This window comes from Gallinula chloropus (genome assembly GCF_964237585.1).
Source record: "Gallinula chloropus genome assembly, chromosome: 31".
NCBI lineage: Eukaryota > Metazoa > Chordata > Aves > Gruiformes > Rallidae > Gallinula > Gallinula chloropus.
Genome location: NC_140116.1, coordinates 1,412,452 through 1,426,114, shown reverse-complemented (window position 1 = coordinate 1,426,114; position 13,663 = coordinate 1,412,452). Strand labels below are relative to the sequence as shown.

Genomic DNA, 13,663 nt, shown 5'->3' with positions numbered 1-13,663 from the left:
AGCTGCACATACATGTGTGCAAGAGCTTGCACATGCATGTAAAGGGGTGTCCATAGGTGCAAGGGGGTGCACATGAATGTGGAGTTGCACATACGTGTGCAAGGGGGACCACAAGTGTGTAAAGGGATGCAAGGGGTGCACACACATGTGGGGCTGCACACACGTGTGCAAGCCCTTGCACATGCATGTGGAGCTGCACACACGTGTGCAAGGGCTTGCACATACATGTGCAGGGGTGTTCACAGGTGCAAGGGGGTGCACACGCATGTGGAGTTGCACACACGTGTGCAAGGGGGAGCACAAGCGTGTAATGGGGTACAGGGGGTGGCACACTCACGTGGGGCTGCACACACGTGTGCAAGCCCTTGCACATACATGTGCAGGGGTGCCCACGTGTGCAAGGGGCTGCACACACGTGTGCAAGGCCTCGCACGTGCCCCCACAGACACACCCCTGGGTGCAGGGCAGAGGGGGGGGGTGCTCAGGGCCGCGAGCCGTGCGGGTTGGTACCTGGGGGTGCCCGGGGGTGCGTTCTGCCCCCCCCAGCTCCCGCTGCCCCCCTCCCGCAGGCCGGGGGCGGCGGGGGGCGCGGGGGGGCCCCCGCCATGGCCTGTCTGCACGAGACGCGGACGCCGTCGCCCTCGCTGGCGCTGGGCTCGGACGGGACCCCCGAGCAGGAGCTGACCCCCACCCAGTGCGTGCTGCGCGACGTGCTGCCCGCCGCCCCCGCCGCCCCCGCAGCCCCCCCGGAGGCCTGGCCCAGGCGCGGGACCCCCCGGCACCCCGACTTGGGGCCTGAGGGAGCGGGACCCTTGGCCGCTGAGGCCGCCCACCTGCGGTGCCAGGCCGGGGGGGGGTTCCTGGAGGGGCTTTTCGGCTGCCTCAAGCCCGTCTGGACCATGATCGGCAAGGCCTACGCTGCGGAGCACAAGCACCCCCAGGAAGGTGAGGGGTGGGGGGCGTTAAGGGGGGTGGAGTGGGTGCTGCGGGGGCCAGGAGGGTGAGGGGGGGTGAGGAAGGGGGCAGCGGGCCAGGGAAGGGGCAGGGAGTGGGGTGCCGGGGGGCAGAGGGGTGGGGGGGGTGTCAGGGAGGGGCTGCGCCGTGGGAGGAGTGCTGGGGGTGCTGTGGGCATGGGTGCAGGGGGCTGCTGATGTGGGGGTGCTGTGGGTGGGGGTGCTGGGGGGTGCGGATACATGGGTGCCATGGGTAGGGGTGCAGGGGGATGCTGTGGGTAGGGGTGCTGGGGGGGGCAGATACATGGGTACCATGGGTGGGGGTGCTGGGGGATGCAGATACATGGGTACCATGGGTGGGGGTGCTGGGGGTGCTGGGGGGTGCAGATACATGGGTACCATGGGTAGGGGTGCAGGGGGATGCTGTGGGTAGGGGTGCTGGGGGGGGGGCAGATACATGGGTACCATGGGTGGGGGTGCTGGGGGTGCCATGGGTGGGGGTGCTGGGGGTGCTAATACATGGGTACCATGGGTGGGGGTGCCACGGCTAGGGGTGCTGGGGGGTGCCAATACACAGGTATCATGGGTGGGGTGCTGGGGGTGCCATGGGTAGGGGTGCAGGGGGGTGCTGATGTGCATGTGCCATGGGTGTGGGTGCTGTGGGTGGGGGTGCAGGGGGGGTGCTAATACAGGGGTACCATGGATAGGGGTGCAGGGGGGTGCTGACGTGCTGACATGCGTGTGCCGTGGGTGGGGGTGCCGTGGGTGGGGGTGCAGGGGGTGGGGGTGCCGTGGGTGGGGGTGCAGGGGGGGTGCTGACGCGCCTGTGCCGTGGGTGCCCGCAGACCCCTGGGAGGTGCCGTTCGAGGAGATCCTGGACCTGCAGTGGGTGGGCAGCGGGGCGCAGGGGGCCGTGTTCCTGGGACGCTTCCACGGCGAGGAGGTGGCGGTGAAGAAGGTGCGGGACCTGAAGGAGACCGACATCAAGCACCTGCGCAAGCTCAAGCACCCCAACATCATCACCTTCAAGTGAGCGGGGTGCTGCCGGCACCGCCGGGGGCAGCGGGGAGGGGGTGTGGGCAGCTCTGGCCGTGGGGACGTCGTGGGTGGGCACAGGGACATGGTGGATGTGGCATGTGGCACGGTCAGGCTGTGGTCATGGAGTGTGGATGTGGCACGGCCAAGCCGTGGTCTTGGGGAACACGGTGGGCATGAGGCGTGGACATGGCATGGGGCATAAACATGCTATGGACATGGGCATGGCATGGACACGCCATGGACATGGCATGGGGCATAAACATGCTATGGGCACGGGCATGGCATGGACACGCTATGGACATGGGCATGGCATGGGGCATGGACACGCTATGGGCATGGGCATGGCATGGACACGCTATGGACATGGGCATGGCATGGGGCATGGACACGCTATGGGCACGGGAATGGCATGGACACGCTATGGACATGGGCATGGCATGGGGCATGGACACGCTATGGGCATGGGCATGGCATGGACATGCTATGGGCACAGACATGGCATGGACACGCTATGGGCATGGGGCATGGACATGCTATGGACATGGCATGGGGCATGGACACGCTATGGGCATGGTCATGGCATGGACACGCTATGGACATGGGCATGGCATGGACATGCTATGGGCATGGACATGGTCATGGCATGGGGCATGAACATGCTATGGACATGGCATGGACACGCTATGGACATGGTCATGGCATGGGGCATGGACACATTATGGGCACATTCATGGCTTGGACACACTACGGACATGGTCATGGCATGGACACGCTATGGACATGGACATGGCATGGACACAGTATGGACATGGTCATGGCATGGGCCATGGACACTCTATGGACATGGCATGGAGCATGGGCTTTGGGCACAGACATGGCATGGACACACTATGGACATGGCACTGGCCATGGACATGCTATGAACATGGACATGGCACAGGGCATGGACACGGCATGGCCGTAGGTGCGGTATGGGGCGTAGAGGTGGCGTGGACAGGGGGAATGGACACGGACATGGCATGTGCATGGAGGTCAGATGTGTGGACACACCATGGACACGGACATGGCATGTGCATGGAGGTCAGAGGTGTGGACATGCCATGGACACAGATATGGCATGTGCATGAAGGTCAGAGGTGTGGACACGCCATGGGCATGGCGTGGCATGAGCATGAAGGTCAGAGCATGTGCATGGCATGGGCATGGAGGACACCACGGGCACAGCGTGTGGCCATGGGCACGGACACGGCACGGACACGGGCACAGGGGTCATCGACACAGCACAGCCGTGGGCCACCAGCACGGCACGGACCTGGGTGGGCCGCACACGGCACGGGCACGGGGCACACGGGATGTCCCACGTGTGGCACACGGGACGGGCACAGACAGTGCACTCTGGGCTGGGCAGTGCGGGTGCTGGGTGTGCCCCAGTTTGGAGGCGTGCCCCAGTGTCTGGGTGCTGGTGGGTGCCCCAGTGCTGGTGGGGGCTCCCAGTGCTACCGGGCAGCCGGTGCAGACGGGTGCTCCAGCACTGATGGGTGCTGCCTGGTACCCGGTGCAGCTGAGTGTCCTGGTGCCAAGGGGTGCTTGGAGGTGCCCCAGTGGCATTGGGTGCCTGGTGACGTTGGGTGCTTCAGAGATATTGGGTGCCCTGGTGACATTGGGTGGCATTGGGTGCCCCAGTTGTGTTGGGTGCCCTTGTGACGTTGGATGCCCCAGTTATGTTGGGTACCCCAGTGAAGGTGGGTGCCCCAGTTATGGTGGGTGCCCTCGTGATGTTGGGTGCCCTGGTGACATTGGGTATCCCCATGAAGTCGGGTGCCCCAGTGACGTTGGGTGCCCTGATGATGTTGGGTACCCTGGTAAAGTTGGGTGCCCTGGTGACATTGGGTGCCCCAGTTATGGTGGGTGCCCCAGTTATGGTGGGTGCCCTGGTGATGTTGGGTGCCTTGGTGACGTTGGGTGCCCTGATGACGTTGGGTACCCCGGTAAAGTTGGGTGCCCTGATGACATTGAGTGCCCCAGTTATGTTGGGTACCCCAGTGAAGGTGGGTGTCCCAGTTATGGTGGGTGCCCTCATGACGTTGGGTGCCCTCATGACGTTGGGTGCCCTGGTGACATTGGGTATCCCAGTGACGTTGGGTGCCCTGGTGCAGCCAGGTGCCCTGGTGCTGCCGGGTGCTGCCGGGTGCCCTGGCTGGCCGGGTGGTGGGTGCTGAGGGTGCTGCTGTGCCCGCAGGGGTGTGTGCACCCAGGCACCCTGCTACTGCATCATCATGGAGTTCTGCGCCCAGGGCCAGCTCTACGAGGTGCTGCGCGCCGGGCGCAAGGTCACCCCCTCCCTCCTGGTCGACTGGTCCATGGGCATCGCCGGCGGCATGAACTACCTGCACCTGCACAAGATCATCCACCGCGACCTCAAGTCGCCCAAGTGAGCGGGGACGGGAGCTTGGGAGCACCCCTGGGTGCTGGGGTGGGTGTCCCAGGCAGCGGCGTGCCCGTGACGGTGCCGTGGCCGTGGTGGGGACACGCGTGTGGTGGTTGCATGCTCGTGGCTGTGCCGTGTCTGTGGTGGTGTGTTGTCCTCCGTGGCTGCATGTTGGGGACAGTTGCATGTCCTTGGTGGTGCCGTGTCCTTGGTGACACCATGGCCATGGTGGTGACATGGTGGTGCCATGTCCTTGGTAGTGACATGGCCGTGGTGGTGATGACGTGGCCATGGTGATGCCATGGTGGTGACGTGTCCTTAGTGGTGGCGTGTCCTTGGTGGTACCATGGCCATGGTGGGGATATGCCCTTGGTGGTGCCATGGCCATGGTGGTCATGTGGTGATGGCATGCCCCTGGGGGTGCCATGACCATGATGGGGACATGCCCTTGGTGATGCCATGACCATGGTGGGGACATGGCCTTGGTGGTGCCATGCCCTTGGTGGTGCCATGACCATGATGGGGACATGCCCTTGGTGATGCCATGACCGTGATGGGGACATGCCCTTGGTGATGCCATGCCCATGGTGATGCCATAGCCTTGGTGGTGCCGTGCCCTTGGTGGTGCCATGGCCATGCTATGCCCATGGCAGTTGCATGCTCACAGCAGTGCCACATCTATGGTGGCTTCATGTCCCTGGCAGTGACACATCCATGACAGTGCTGTGCCCGTGGCAGCACCATACCCATGGTGGTTGCCCACCCACAGCAATCTCTTGCCCACGGTGGGGCCGTGCCCATGGCCACGTGGCCATGACAGGCCCATGCTCATGGCAGTTGCATGCCCGTGGTGGTGCCACATCCCTGTTGGCCTTGTCCCCATGGTGGTAGCGTGCCTGTGACCCAACGCTGCCCGTGGCAGTGGCATGCCCACGGCGGTGCTGTGCCCGTGGCGTTGGCGTGGCGCTGGTGTGGTGCTGAGCCCCTGCCCCCCAGCATGCTCATCACCTACGACGACGTGGTGAAGATCTCGGACTTCGGCACCTCCAAGGAGCTCATTGACAAGAGCACCAAGATGTCCTTCGCCGGCACCGTGGCCTGGATGGCACCCGAGGTCATCCGCAACGAGCCCGTCTCCGAGAAGGTCGACATCTGGTGAGGGCACAGGGATCCTTGGGGACATGGGGGAGATGTGGTGGCACTGGGGACACGGTGCCATGGGGGTCTGGGGAGGCACTGGGGACAAGGTGCCATGGGGGAGATGTGGTGGCACTGGGGACACGGTGCCATGGGGGTCTAGGGAGGCACTGGGGACTCGGTGCCATGGGGGTCTGGGGAGGCACTGGGGACAAGGTGCCATGGGGGAGATGTGGTGGCACTGGGGACACGGTGCCAAGGGGGTCTGGGGAGGCACTGGGGACATGGTGCCATGGGGGTCTGGGGAGGCACTGGGGACACGGTGCCATGGGGGAGATGTGGTGGCACTGGGGACACGGTGCCATGGGGGTCTGGGGAAGCACTGGGGACACGGTGCCATGGGGGTCTGGAGAGGCCATTGGGGACACCCAGGGGGGTGGCAGAGGGGACACTGAGGGCAATAGGAACAGGGAGCTGTGTGGGGACACCTGGGACACTGGGGGATGTTGCAGGGATGGAGGACATCAGGGACTGCAGGATGGGCAGAGGCAGGGAGGGGACATTGGGGCAGGGCATGGGGGGCCGGGGGGCAGCGGGAGGACACTGGGGGTGCCCAGCTGCGGGTGACGGTGGCTGTGGGTGATGGTGCCCCCAGGTCCTTCGGGGTGGTGCTGTGGGAGCTGCTGACGGGTGAGATCCCCTACAAGGACGTGGACTCCTCAGCCATCATCTGGGGGGTGGGCAGCAACAGCCTCCACCTGCCCGTCCCCTCCGGCTGCCCCGACGGCTTCAAGGTGCTGCTGCGCCAGTGCTGGTGAGTGCACCCCCGGGGACCCCCCCTGGGATCCCCACTGGGGACACCACCCCCAGGGACACGCTGGGGGCACCCGTGCCATGGATGAGTCACTCCATGTGGGACCCCCACCATGGACACCCGACCCTGGGGACCATCACCCCAACATGGGCAGTGCGGGAGGGACCCCTGGTCATAGGGACCCCCACCCTGAGGGTGCCCCCACCTTGGGGGCTGTGCCCACGGGCACCCCACGCCCAACTGCACCCCACCCCCACCGCCCTTCACGGGGGACGCCCAGTGTGTCCTGTGTGCCCTTCTTTGCCTGGGGTCCCCAAAAGCCTCAGCACCCCCCCTTGGCCCCCCCACCTGCCCCAGCGCCGTGCTGCCCCCCCCCCCCAGGAACAGCAAGCCCCGGAACCGGCCGTCCTTCCGCCAGATCCTCCTGCACCTCGACATCGCCTCCGCCGACGTCCTCTCCACCCCCCAGGAGACCTACTTCAAATCCCAGGTACCCAGCACCCCCGCACACCTGCCCCCCACCCCCCCCAGAACCCTCCCCAGCACCCCTGGAATAACCCCAGGATACCCAGCACCCTGAGACCACCCCCAGCACCCTGCGACCCCCCCCCCCAACCCTGCAGGACACCCACTTCAACCCCCAGGTATCCAACACCCAGGGACCCAGCACCCCCAAACCCCACAGGGTGCAGATCCCAGTAACTGTGAGGGATGGTGCTGGGGCAACTGGAGCCATCAGTGCATCCCAGCGCACAGGGTAGCTGTGCCCAGTATATCCCAGTGCCTGCAGTAGCTGCACCCAGGAGCAGTGCCCAGGGATGTGGTGCCTGCGGTGTCTTGTGCCCATGGTAGCCAGTGCCTGGGGTGCCCAGTGCCCGGGGTGCCCAGTGTCTGCTGTAACTGGTGCCCAGGGTGCCCAGTACACTTGGTTGCTGGCGCCCGTGGTAGCCAGTGCCTGTGGTACCCAGGGTTCCTGGTGCCCAGGGTAGCCAGTGCCCACTGTAGCCAGTGCTCATAGTGCCCAGTGTCCCTGGTAGCCAGTGCCCATGGTGCCCCTGGTAGCCGGTGCCCAGGGAGCCGGTGCCCCTGGTAGCTGGTGCCCCTGGTGCCTGGGGAGCTGGTGCTCCAGGTAGCCAGTGCCCATGGTGCCTGGTGGTGCCTGGGGACCCTGGTGCCCATGGTGCCTGGTGCCCGGGGAGCCGGTGCCCCTGGTAGTCGGTGCCCCTGGTGCCCAGGGACCTGGTGTCCCTGGTAGCCGGTGCCCCTGGTGCCTGGGGAGCCGGTGTCCCTGGTAGCCGGTGCCCATGGTGCCTGGGGAGCCGGTGCCCCTGGTAGCCGGTGCCCACGTGCCGCAGGCGGAGTGGCGGGAGGAGGTGAAGCTGCACTTTGAGAAGATCAAGTCGGAGGGGACGTGTCTGCACCGGCTGGAGGAGGAGCTCATCAACCGCCGGCGCGAGGAGCTCCGGTGGGGCCCGTCCGCGGGGACACGCGGGCTGTGGGGGGCCAGGGCTGCGGGGGGCATTGGGGCCGTGGGAGGTGGGTTGGGGGCAAGGGTATGGGGAGGGTATTGGGGTACAGAGGGAGCTGTTGGGTGCCAGCTCTTGGGCATGGTGTGAGCTGGGTGCCGTGGGGTGCTGTGGGGTGCCATGGGGTGCCATGGGGTGCTGTGGGGTGCTGTGGGGTGCCATGGGGTGCCGTGGGGTGGGTGTGCTGACGTGCCCCCGTGCCAGGCACGCGCTGGACATCCGGGAGCACTACGAGCGCAAGCTGGAGCGCGCCAACAACCTCTACATGGAGCTCAGCGCCCTCATGCTGCAGCTGGAGCTCAAGGAGAAGGAGTTGCTCAGGTGAGCACCCCCCCAGCACCCCTCAGCACCCACCCCATGGCCACCCCATTGCTGTGGCCAATGCTACATCCACCCCATTGCCACCCACACATCTACACCACGGCCATGGCCAAACCTTTGGCCACCCCAGAGCCACCCTGTGGCCGTGGCCAATTCTTTAGCCCCCCCATGGCCACCTCATGGCCACAGCCAACCCTTACCCACCCCTTGGCCACCCCTATGTCCACCCTATGGCCATATCCAATTCTATAGCACCCCCCCCCCATGCACACCCCACCAATGGCCATGGCCAACCCTGTATCCACTCCATGGCCACCCCATGACCATGGCCAACCCTATACCACCCCATGGCCACCCTATGGCCACAGCCAGTTCTATACATCCCCCCCCAACCCCCATGCTCCCCCCATGGCCATGGTCAACCCTGTATCCACTCAATGGCCACAGCCCCCCCTGCCCTATACCCACCCCCCATGGCCACCACCCCAAGGCTACGGCCGCCCCAGCCCCGTGGCCGGGGGTGGGTGCCCACGCCTGGCCCGTGGCAGGAGGGAGCAGGCGCTGGAGAAGCGCTACCCAGGGCTCTTCAAGCCGCGGGCGCCGCGGGGGCTCCTGCACGGCAACGCCGTGGAGACCCTCATCAAGAAGCGCAACGTCCCCCAGAAGCTCTCGCCCCACGGCAAGCGGTGCGCCCGGGGTGGGGGGAGCTGGGGGGGGACACCCTGTAGGCTGAGAGGGTTGAGGAGGGGGGTTGGATGGGTGCTTTGAGTAGGGGGGTGTATGGGTCCTACGTGGTGTGAGGGGGGCTGGAGCTGGGAGCCTGGTCACCTGGGTTCTTTGATGGGGGGGGGGTGTTGTGGGGGGCTTGGGTGGCCTGGGGTCCTTTGGGGAGAGGGGGCTGGGAGACTGAGGGCTGGAAGACTGGGTGCTGGGGTGCTTTAGGGTGGGGGGGTGTGGGTGCAGATGCCTGGGGGGGGCCCTTTTTGTGGGGGGGTGTTGGGGGGTGTGTGCAGATGCCAATGTCCCTTGGAGGTGGGGTCTTCTGGGAGGGGGGGATCTGGACATGGAGGGGTGCGTGGGGATGTGTGTGGGGGGGATATTCCGGGGGCTCCCTGGGTCCCTGTCCACAGCCCTTCCCCATGTGCCCCCCCTCCCCCAGGCCCGACATTCTGAAGCCAGAGGTGCTGCTGCCCAAGCTGGATGCGGCCATGGCGCAGGTGGCCCTGCCGGGGTGTCCCAAGGGCCCCCCCTCTCCGGGGCGCAGCCGCCGCGCCAAAGGGCGCCATCGCAAAGCGGGACCCCGGGGGGGCTGCGGGGAGCTCGGCCCAGAGGCCGGACCCCCCCGGGGGCTGCCTGGACCCCCCCCAGCCACCACCGGCCCCGACATCCTCGGGGGGACCCTGGAAGCCGTGGGTGCCCCCCCAGCCACAGTCCCTGATGTGGGAGCTGGGGGGGCGACGGGTCCCCAGGGGTCCCCCCCACCACGGTCCCCCCCCGCTCCCGGGGAGCCCGAGCGGGAGAGCGGGGCCGGCCGGGGGGGCAAAGGGGGCCCCGGGCAGCACCTCACCCCCGCAGCGCTGCTGTACCGGGCGGCCGTCACCCGCGGGCAGGTGAGAACCCCGAGGCCCTTTCTGGGGGTGCTGGGGAAAGGGGGGGGGGGGGGGCAGGACACCCCCCCCCACTTTCTCCCCTCAGGTCCATGCCAGCAGTGGGAGGTGGGGTGGGGGTCCTTCTGGGGAGGGGTTTGGGGGGGGTCCCCTCATGAGAAGGGGTGTCAGGACCCCTGGGAGGACTCCAGTGCCCCCCCTCTGTCTCCCCAGAAGCGGGGGGTCTCGTCAGAGGAGGAGGAGGGTGAAGTGGACAGTGAGGTGGAGCTGCCGCTGCGGCAGAGGTGGGTGCCAACCCCCCCCCCGCCCCCCCCCCCCCAAAGTGTCTGGGTCCATCTGGTGGTCCATGGGTGCCTGGACAGGCAGGATGGGTGCAGTTGGGGGGTGGTCCATGGGTGCTCACACCCTCTGGGTGGGGGCAGGATGGGTTTCTAGAGGTGCTTGGAAGCCCAGGATGGGTGCTGGGTGGAGGGGGGGAGGGAGAAGGGGTCATGGGGTGTCCATATGCCCAGGACGGGTGTGCAGGGGTGGGGGGGGATGGGGGGTCTATGGGGTGCTCAGACACTCAGGATGATTTGGGGGGGGGGGGGGGGGAGGGGACTCTGCAGGTGGTTGGAAGCCCATGATGTGTGTGGGGCTGGGGGGGCCTCATGGGTGCCTGGATGCTTTGGGTGGGGAAAGGGGGGGGTCCATGGGTGCTCAGAAGCCCATGGTGGGTGCAGGATGGGTCCCTGGATGGGTGCAGGAAGTGGGGGGGGGGAGGATCCATGGGTCCCTGGATGGCTGTGGGAAGTGGGGGGGATCCATGGGTCCCTGGATGGGTGTGGGAAGTGGCGGGGGGGGATCCATGGGTCCCTGGATGGGTGTGGGAAGTGGGGGGGATCCATGGGTTCCTGGATGGGTATGGGAAGTGGGGGGGGGGATCCATGGGTCCCTGGATGGGTGCAGAAAGGGGGGCATCCATGGGTCCCTGGATGCCCTGGATGATGGGTGCAGGAAGAGGTGGGGGGATGTCCCTGGGACCCCAATTGCCTCAGATGGGTGTGGGAAGGGGGAGGCTCAATGGGTGCTCAGTGGCCCAGGATGGGTGCAGGAGGTGACCCCCCCAAGGTGTGTGTGTGAGGCCCCTGTGGGTGCCCATCCACCCAGCTCCTCCCTCCCCAAATCCCCCCAGGTGGCCCCCGGGGATGAGCAAGCGCCAGTCGCTCTCGACCTTCAGCTCGGAGAACTTCTCGGACGGGGACGGGGACGGGGACGGGGACGAGGGGCACACGAGCGAGCCGTCCCACAGCGCCACGCCCGACGTGGGCAGCACCAACACGGACGAGCGGCCCGACGACCGCTCCGAGGACCTCCTGTCCCAGGGCTCCGAGATCCCCCTGGACGCCGCCCCCCCCGAAGGGCCCGGCCGCCGCCACGGGGGGCTCAGCCCCAAGGTGATGGCCCCAAGGGGGGGGGTGGGGGGGTGGGTGTGTGGATCCCCCCCCCTCCTTTCCATCAGCAAACCCAACAAGCCCTTAGTCCCCTGGGGATGTTCCCAATGTGGGGTGGGTGCTGGGGAGCACCCGTGGACCCCCCCTTCCCCCACCAAACCCTTAGTCCCCTGGGGCTGTACCCAGCATGGGGTGGGTGCATGGACACCCCCCCTTTCCCCACCAAACCCAACAAGCCCTTAGCCCCCTGGGGATGTTCCCAATGTGGGGTGGGTGCGTGGACCCCCCCCCCCCTTAACCCCCAGGGGATGTCCACAACATGGGGTGGGTGCATGGACACCCCCACCCCCCCACCCCCCCCACCCCTTTCCCCACCAAACCCACCAAGCCCTTAGCCCCCTGGAGATGTCCCCAATGTGGGGTGGGTGCTGGGGAGCACCCATGGACCCCCTTTCCCCCACCAAACCCACCAAGCCCTTAGCCCCCAGGGGATGTCCCCAACGTAGGGTGGGTGCTGGGGAGCACCCGTGGACCCCCCTTCCCCCACCACACCCTTAGTCCCCAGGGGATGTCCCCAACGTGGGGTGGGTGCATGGACACCCCCCCTTCCCCCACCAAGCTCTTAGCCCCCTGGAGATGTCCCCAACGTAGGGTGGGTGCTGGGGAGCACCCGTGGACCCCCCTTCCCCCACCAAACCCTTAGCCCCCTGGGGCTGTACCCAGCATGGGTTGGGTGCATGGACACTCCCCCCACCCCCCCCACCCCCCACCTCCCTTTCCCCACCAAACCCAACAAGCCCTTAGCCCCCTGGAGATGTCCCCAATGTGGGGTGGGTGGTGGGAGCACCCATGGACCCCCCTTTCCCCCACCAAACCCTTAGCCCCCTGGGGATGTTCCCAACATGGGGTGGGTGCATGGAGCCCCCCCTTTCACTCACCAAGCCCTTAGAGCCCTGGAGATGTCCCCAACGTAGGGTGGGTGCTGGGGAGCACCCGTGGACCCCCCCTTCCCCCACCAAACCCTTAGCCCCCTGGGGATGTTCCCAATGTGGGGTGGGTGCTGAGGAGCACCCATGGACCCCCCCCTTCCCCCACCAAACCAGCCCCAGGGAGGGGGTGACACCATGGGAGGGGTAGTCCCAGGGGTGAGTGGGGTGGGGGGTCCTTAGGGTCCCCCAGGCATTGGTATAGAGTAGGGGTCAGCTAACGCCACCCATGACAGCGTTGGGGGAGTCCCCAGGGCTGTTGGGGGTCTGTGGAGTCCCCCAAGGTTGGGGTCTCCTGAGCTACCAGGGGAAAGGGGTCCCCAAGGCTGAGTACCATGGGGTGGGGGTCCCCCAGCCCAAGGATGGGGTTTGCAAGGGGAAGGGGGGGGTCTCCTGGGCCCCCAGGGGTGGGGGTCCCGAGGGTCCTTCAGGGATGAGCACTATGGGTTGGGGTCCCTTGAGCTTTGCACCCCCCTGGATGGGTTTAGCAAGGGGAAGGAGGGGGGAGTCCCCCTCTAAGGTTGGGGGGTCCCACTGAGGATGCCAGGACCAGGTACAATGGAGAACAGGGTGTCCCCCCACCCCAACCCCCCAAGATCAAGTGCCAAGGTGTGGGGGAGGAGGTCTCAGACCAAGGGCTCCCCAAAACCAGGTACTATAGGGGAGGGGTCCTCCAGAGCCCCCCCCAGGACTGGGTACCACAGGCTGGGCATCCCAGAATGAAGCATCCCTGGGGGGCAGCGGCCCCCAGGAGGCAGCACCACGGGGTGAGGTCCTCCAGGGTGCCCAGAGGCCCCCCAGGATCAGGGGTCATGTGAGGGGAGGGGTCCCCAAGACTGAGGTGCCATGGGGATGCCCCCCAGGATGATACCCCAGGTTTAAGTTGGGGGGGGGGCGCTGTCCCAGGACCCCCCAGGACAGAGCAGCCAGGGATGGGTGTGCCCAGGACCAGTTCCCACAGTGGGGGGTGGTCCTTGGGTGGGGTGGTCCTTGGGGGGGTGGTCCCAGGATGTTTAAACCCCCCCCTTTATATCTGTGCCCCCCCCCCCCAGGTCTCCGAGGACTCGGACTGCGACAGCGCAGAGCTCGACCACTCAGGCAGCGGCGAGGGGCCCCCCCGGCCCACGGCCCCCCCGGGCCTGTGACCTGTGTCCCCCCCCCCACTCCCCCCACCCTCTGCACCCCCCCACATCCCCCCCCCCACCACCACACCACTTGTACAGCCCCAAATATTTATATAAATATCTATCGCTCTCTACAGCAAGTTCTGTGCGGTCTCTGTGCCTGGGGGGAGGGGGGGGAAGGAATTTGGGGGGGGGGGGCTACAGGGGAAGAAAGAGGGGCAGAGGTCACCCTCTCCCTCCTGTGTTTGTGTAGGTCCTACCATAACATAACACCCCCCCACCACAGAGGGGGTGTT

General features: G+C 66.5%; 1 protein-coding gene across 1 annotated transcript; it reads left to right on the top strand.

Annotated features, from left to right (window-relative positions):
• Positions 1-605: 605 nt before the first annotated feature.
• On the top strand, positions 606-13,388 carry MAP3K12 (mitogen-activated protein kinase kinase kinase 12; the record flags this gene model as incomplete). The annotated part of the gene is made up of 13 exons (XM_084277173.1): positions 606-945; positions 1,799-1,982; positions 4,231-4,422; positions 5,416-5,574; positions 6,212-6,370; positions 6,752-6,860; positions 7,726-7,835; positions 8,101-8,217; positions 8,766-8,903; positions 9,377-9,827; positions 10,038-10,108; positions 10,999-11,260; positions 13,296-13,388. 13 exons carry the CDS (start codon positions 606-608, stop codon positions 13,386-13,388), a joined length of 2,385 nt encoding a protein of 794 aa, XP_084133299.1.
• Between the last annotated feature and the right edge of the window lie 275 nt (positions 13,389-13,663).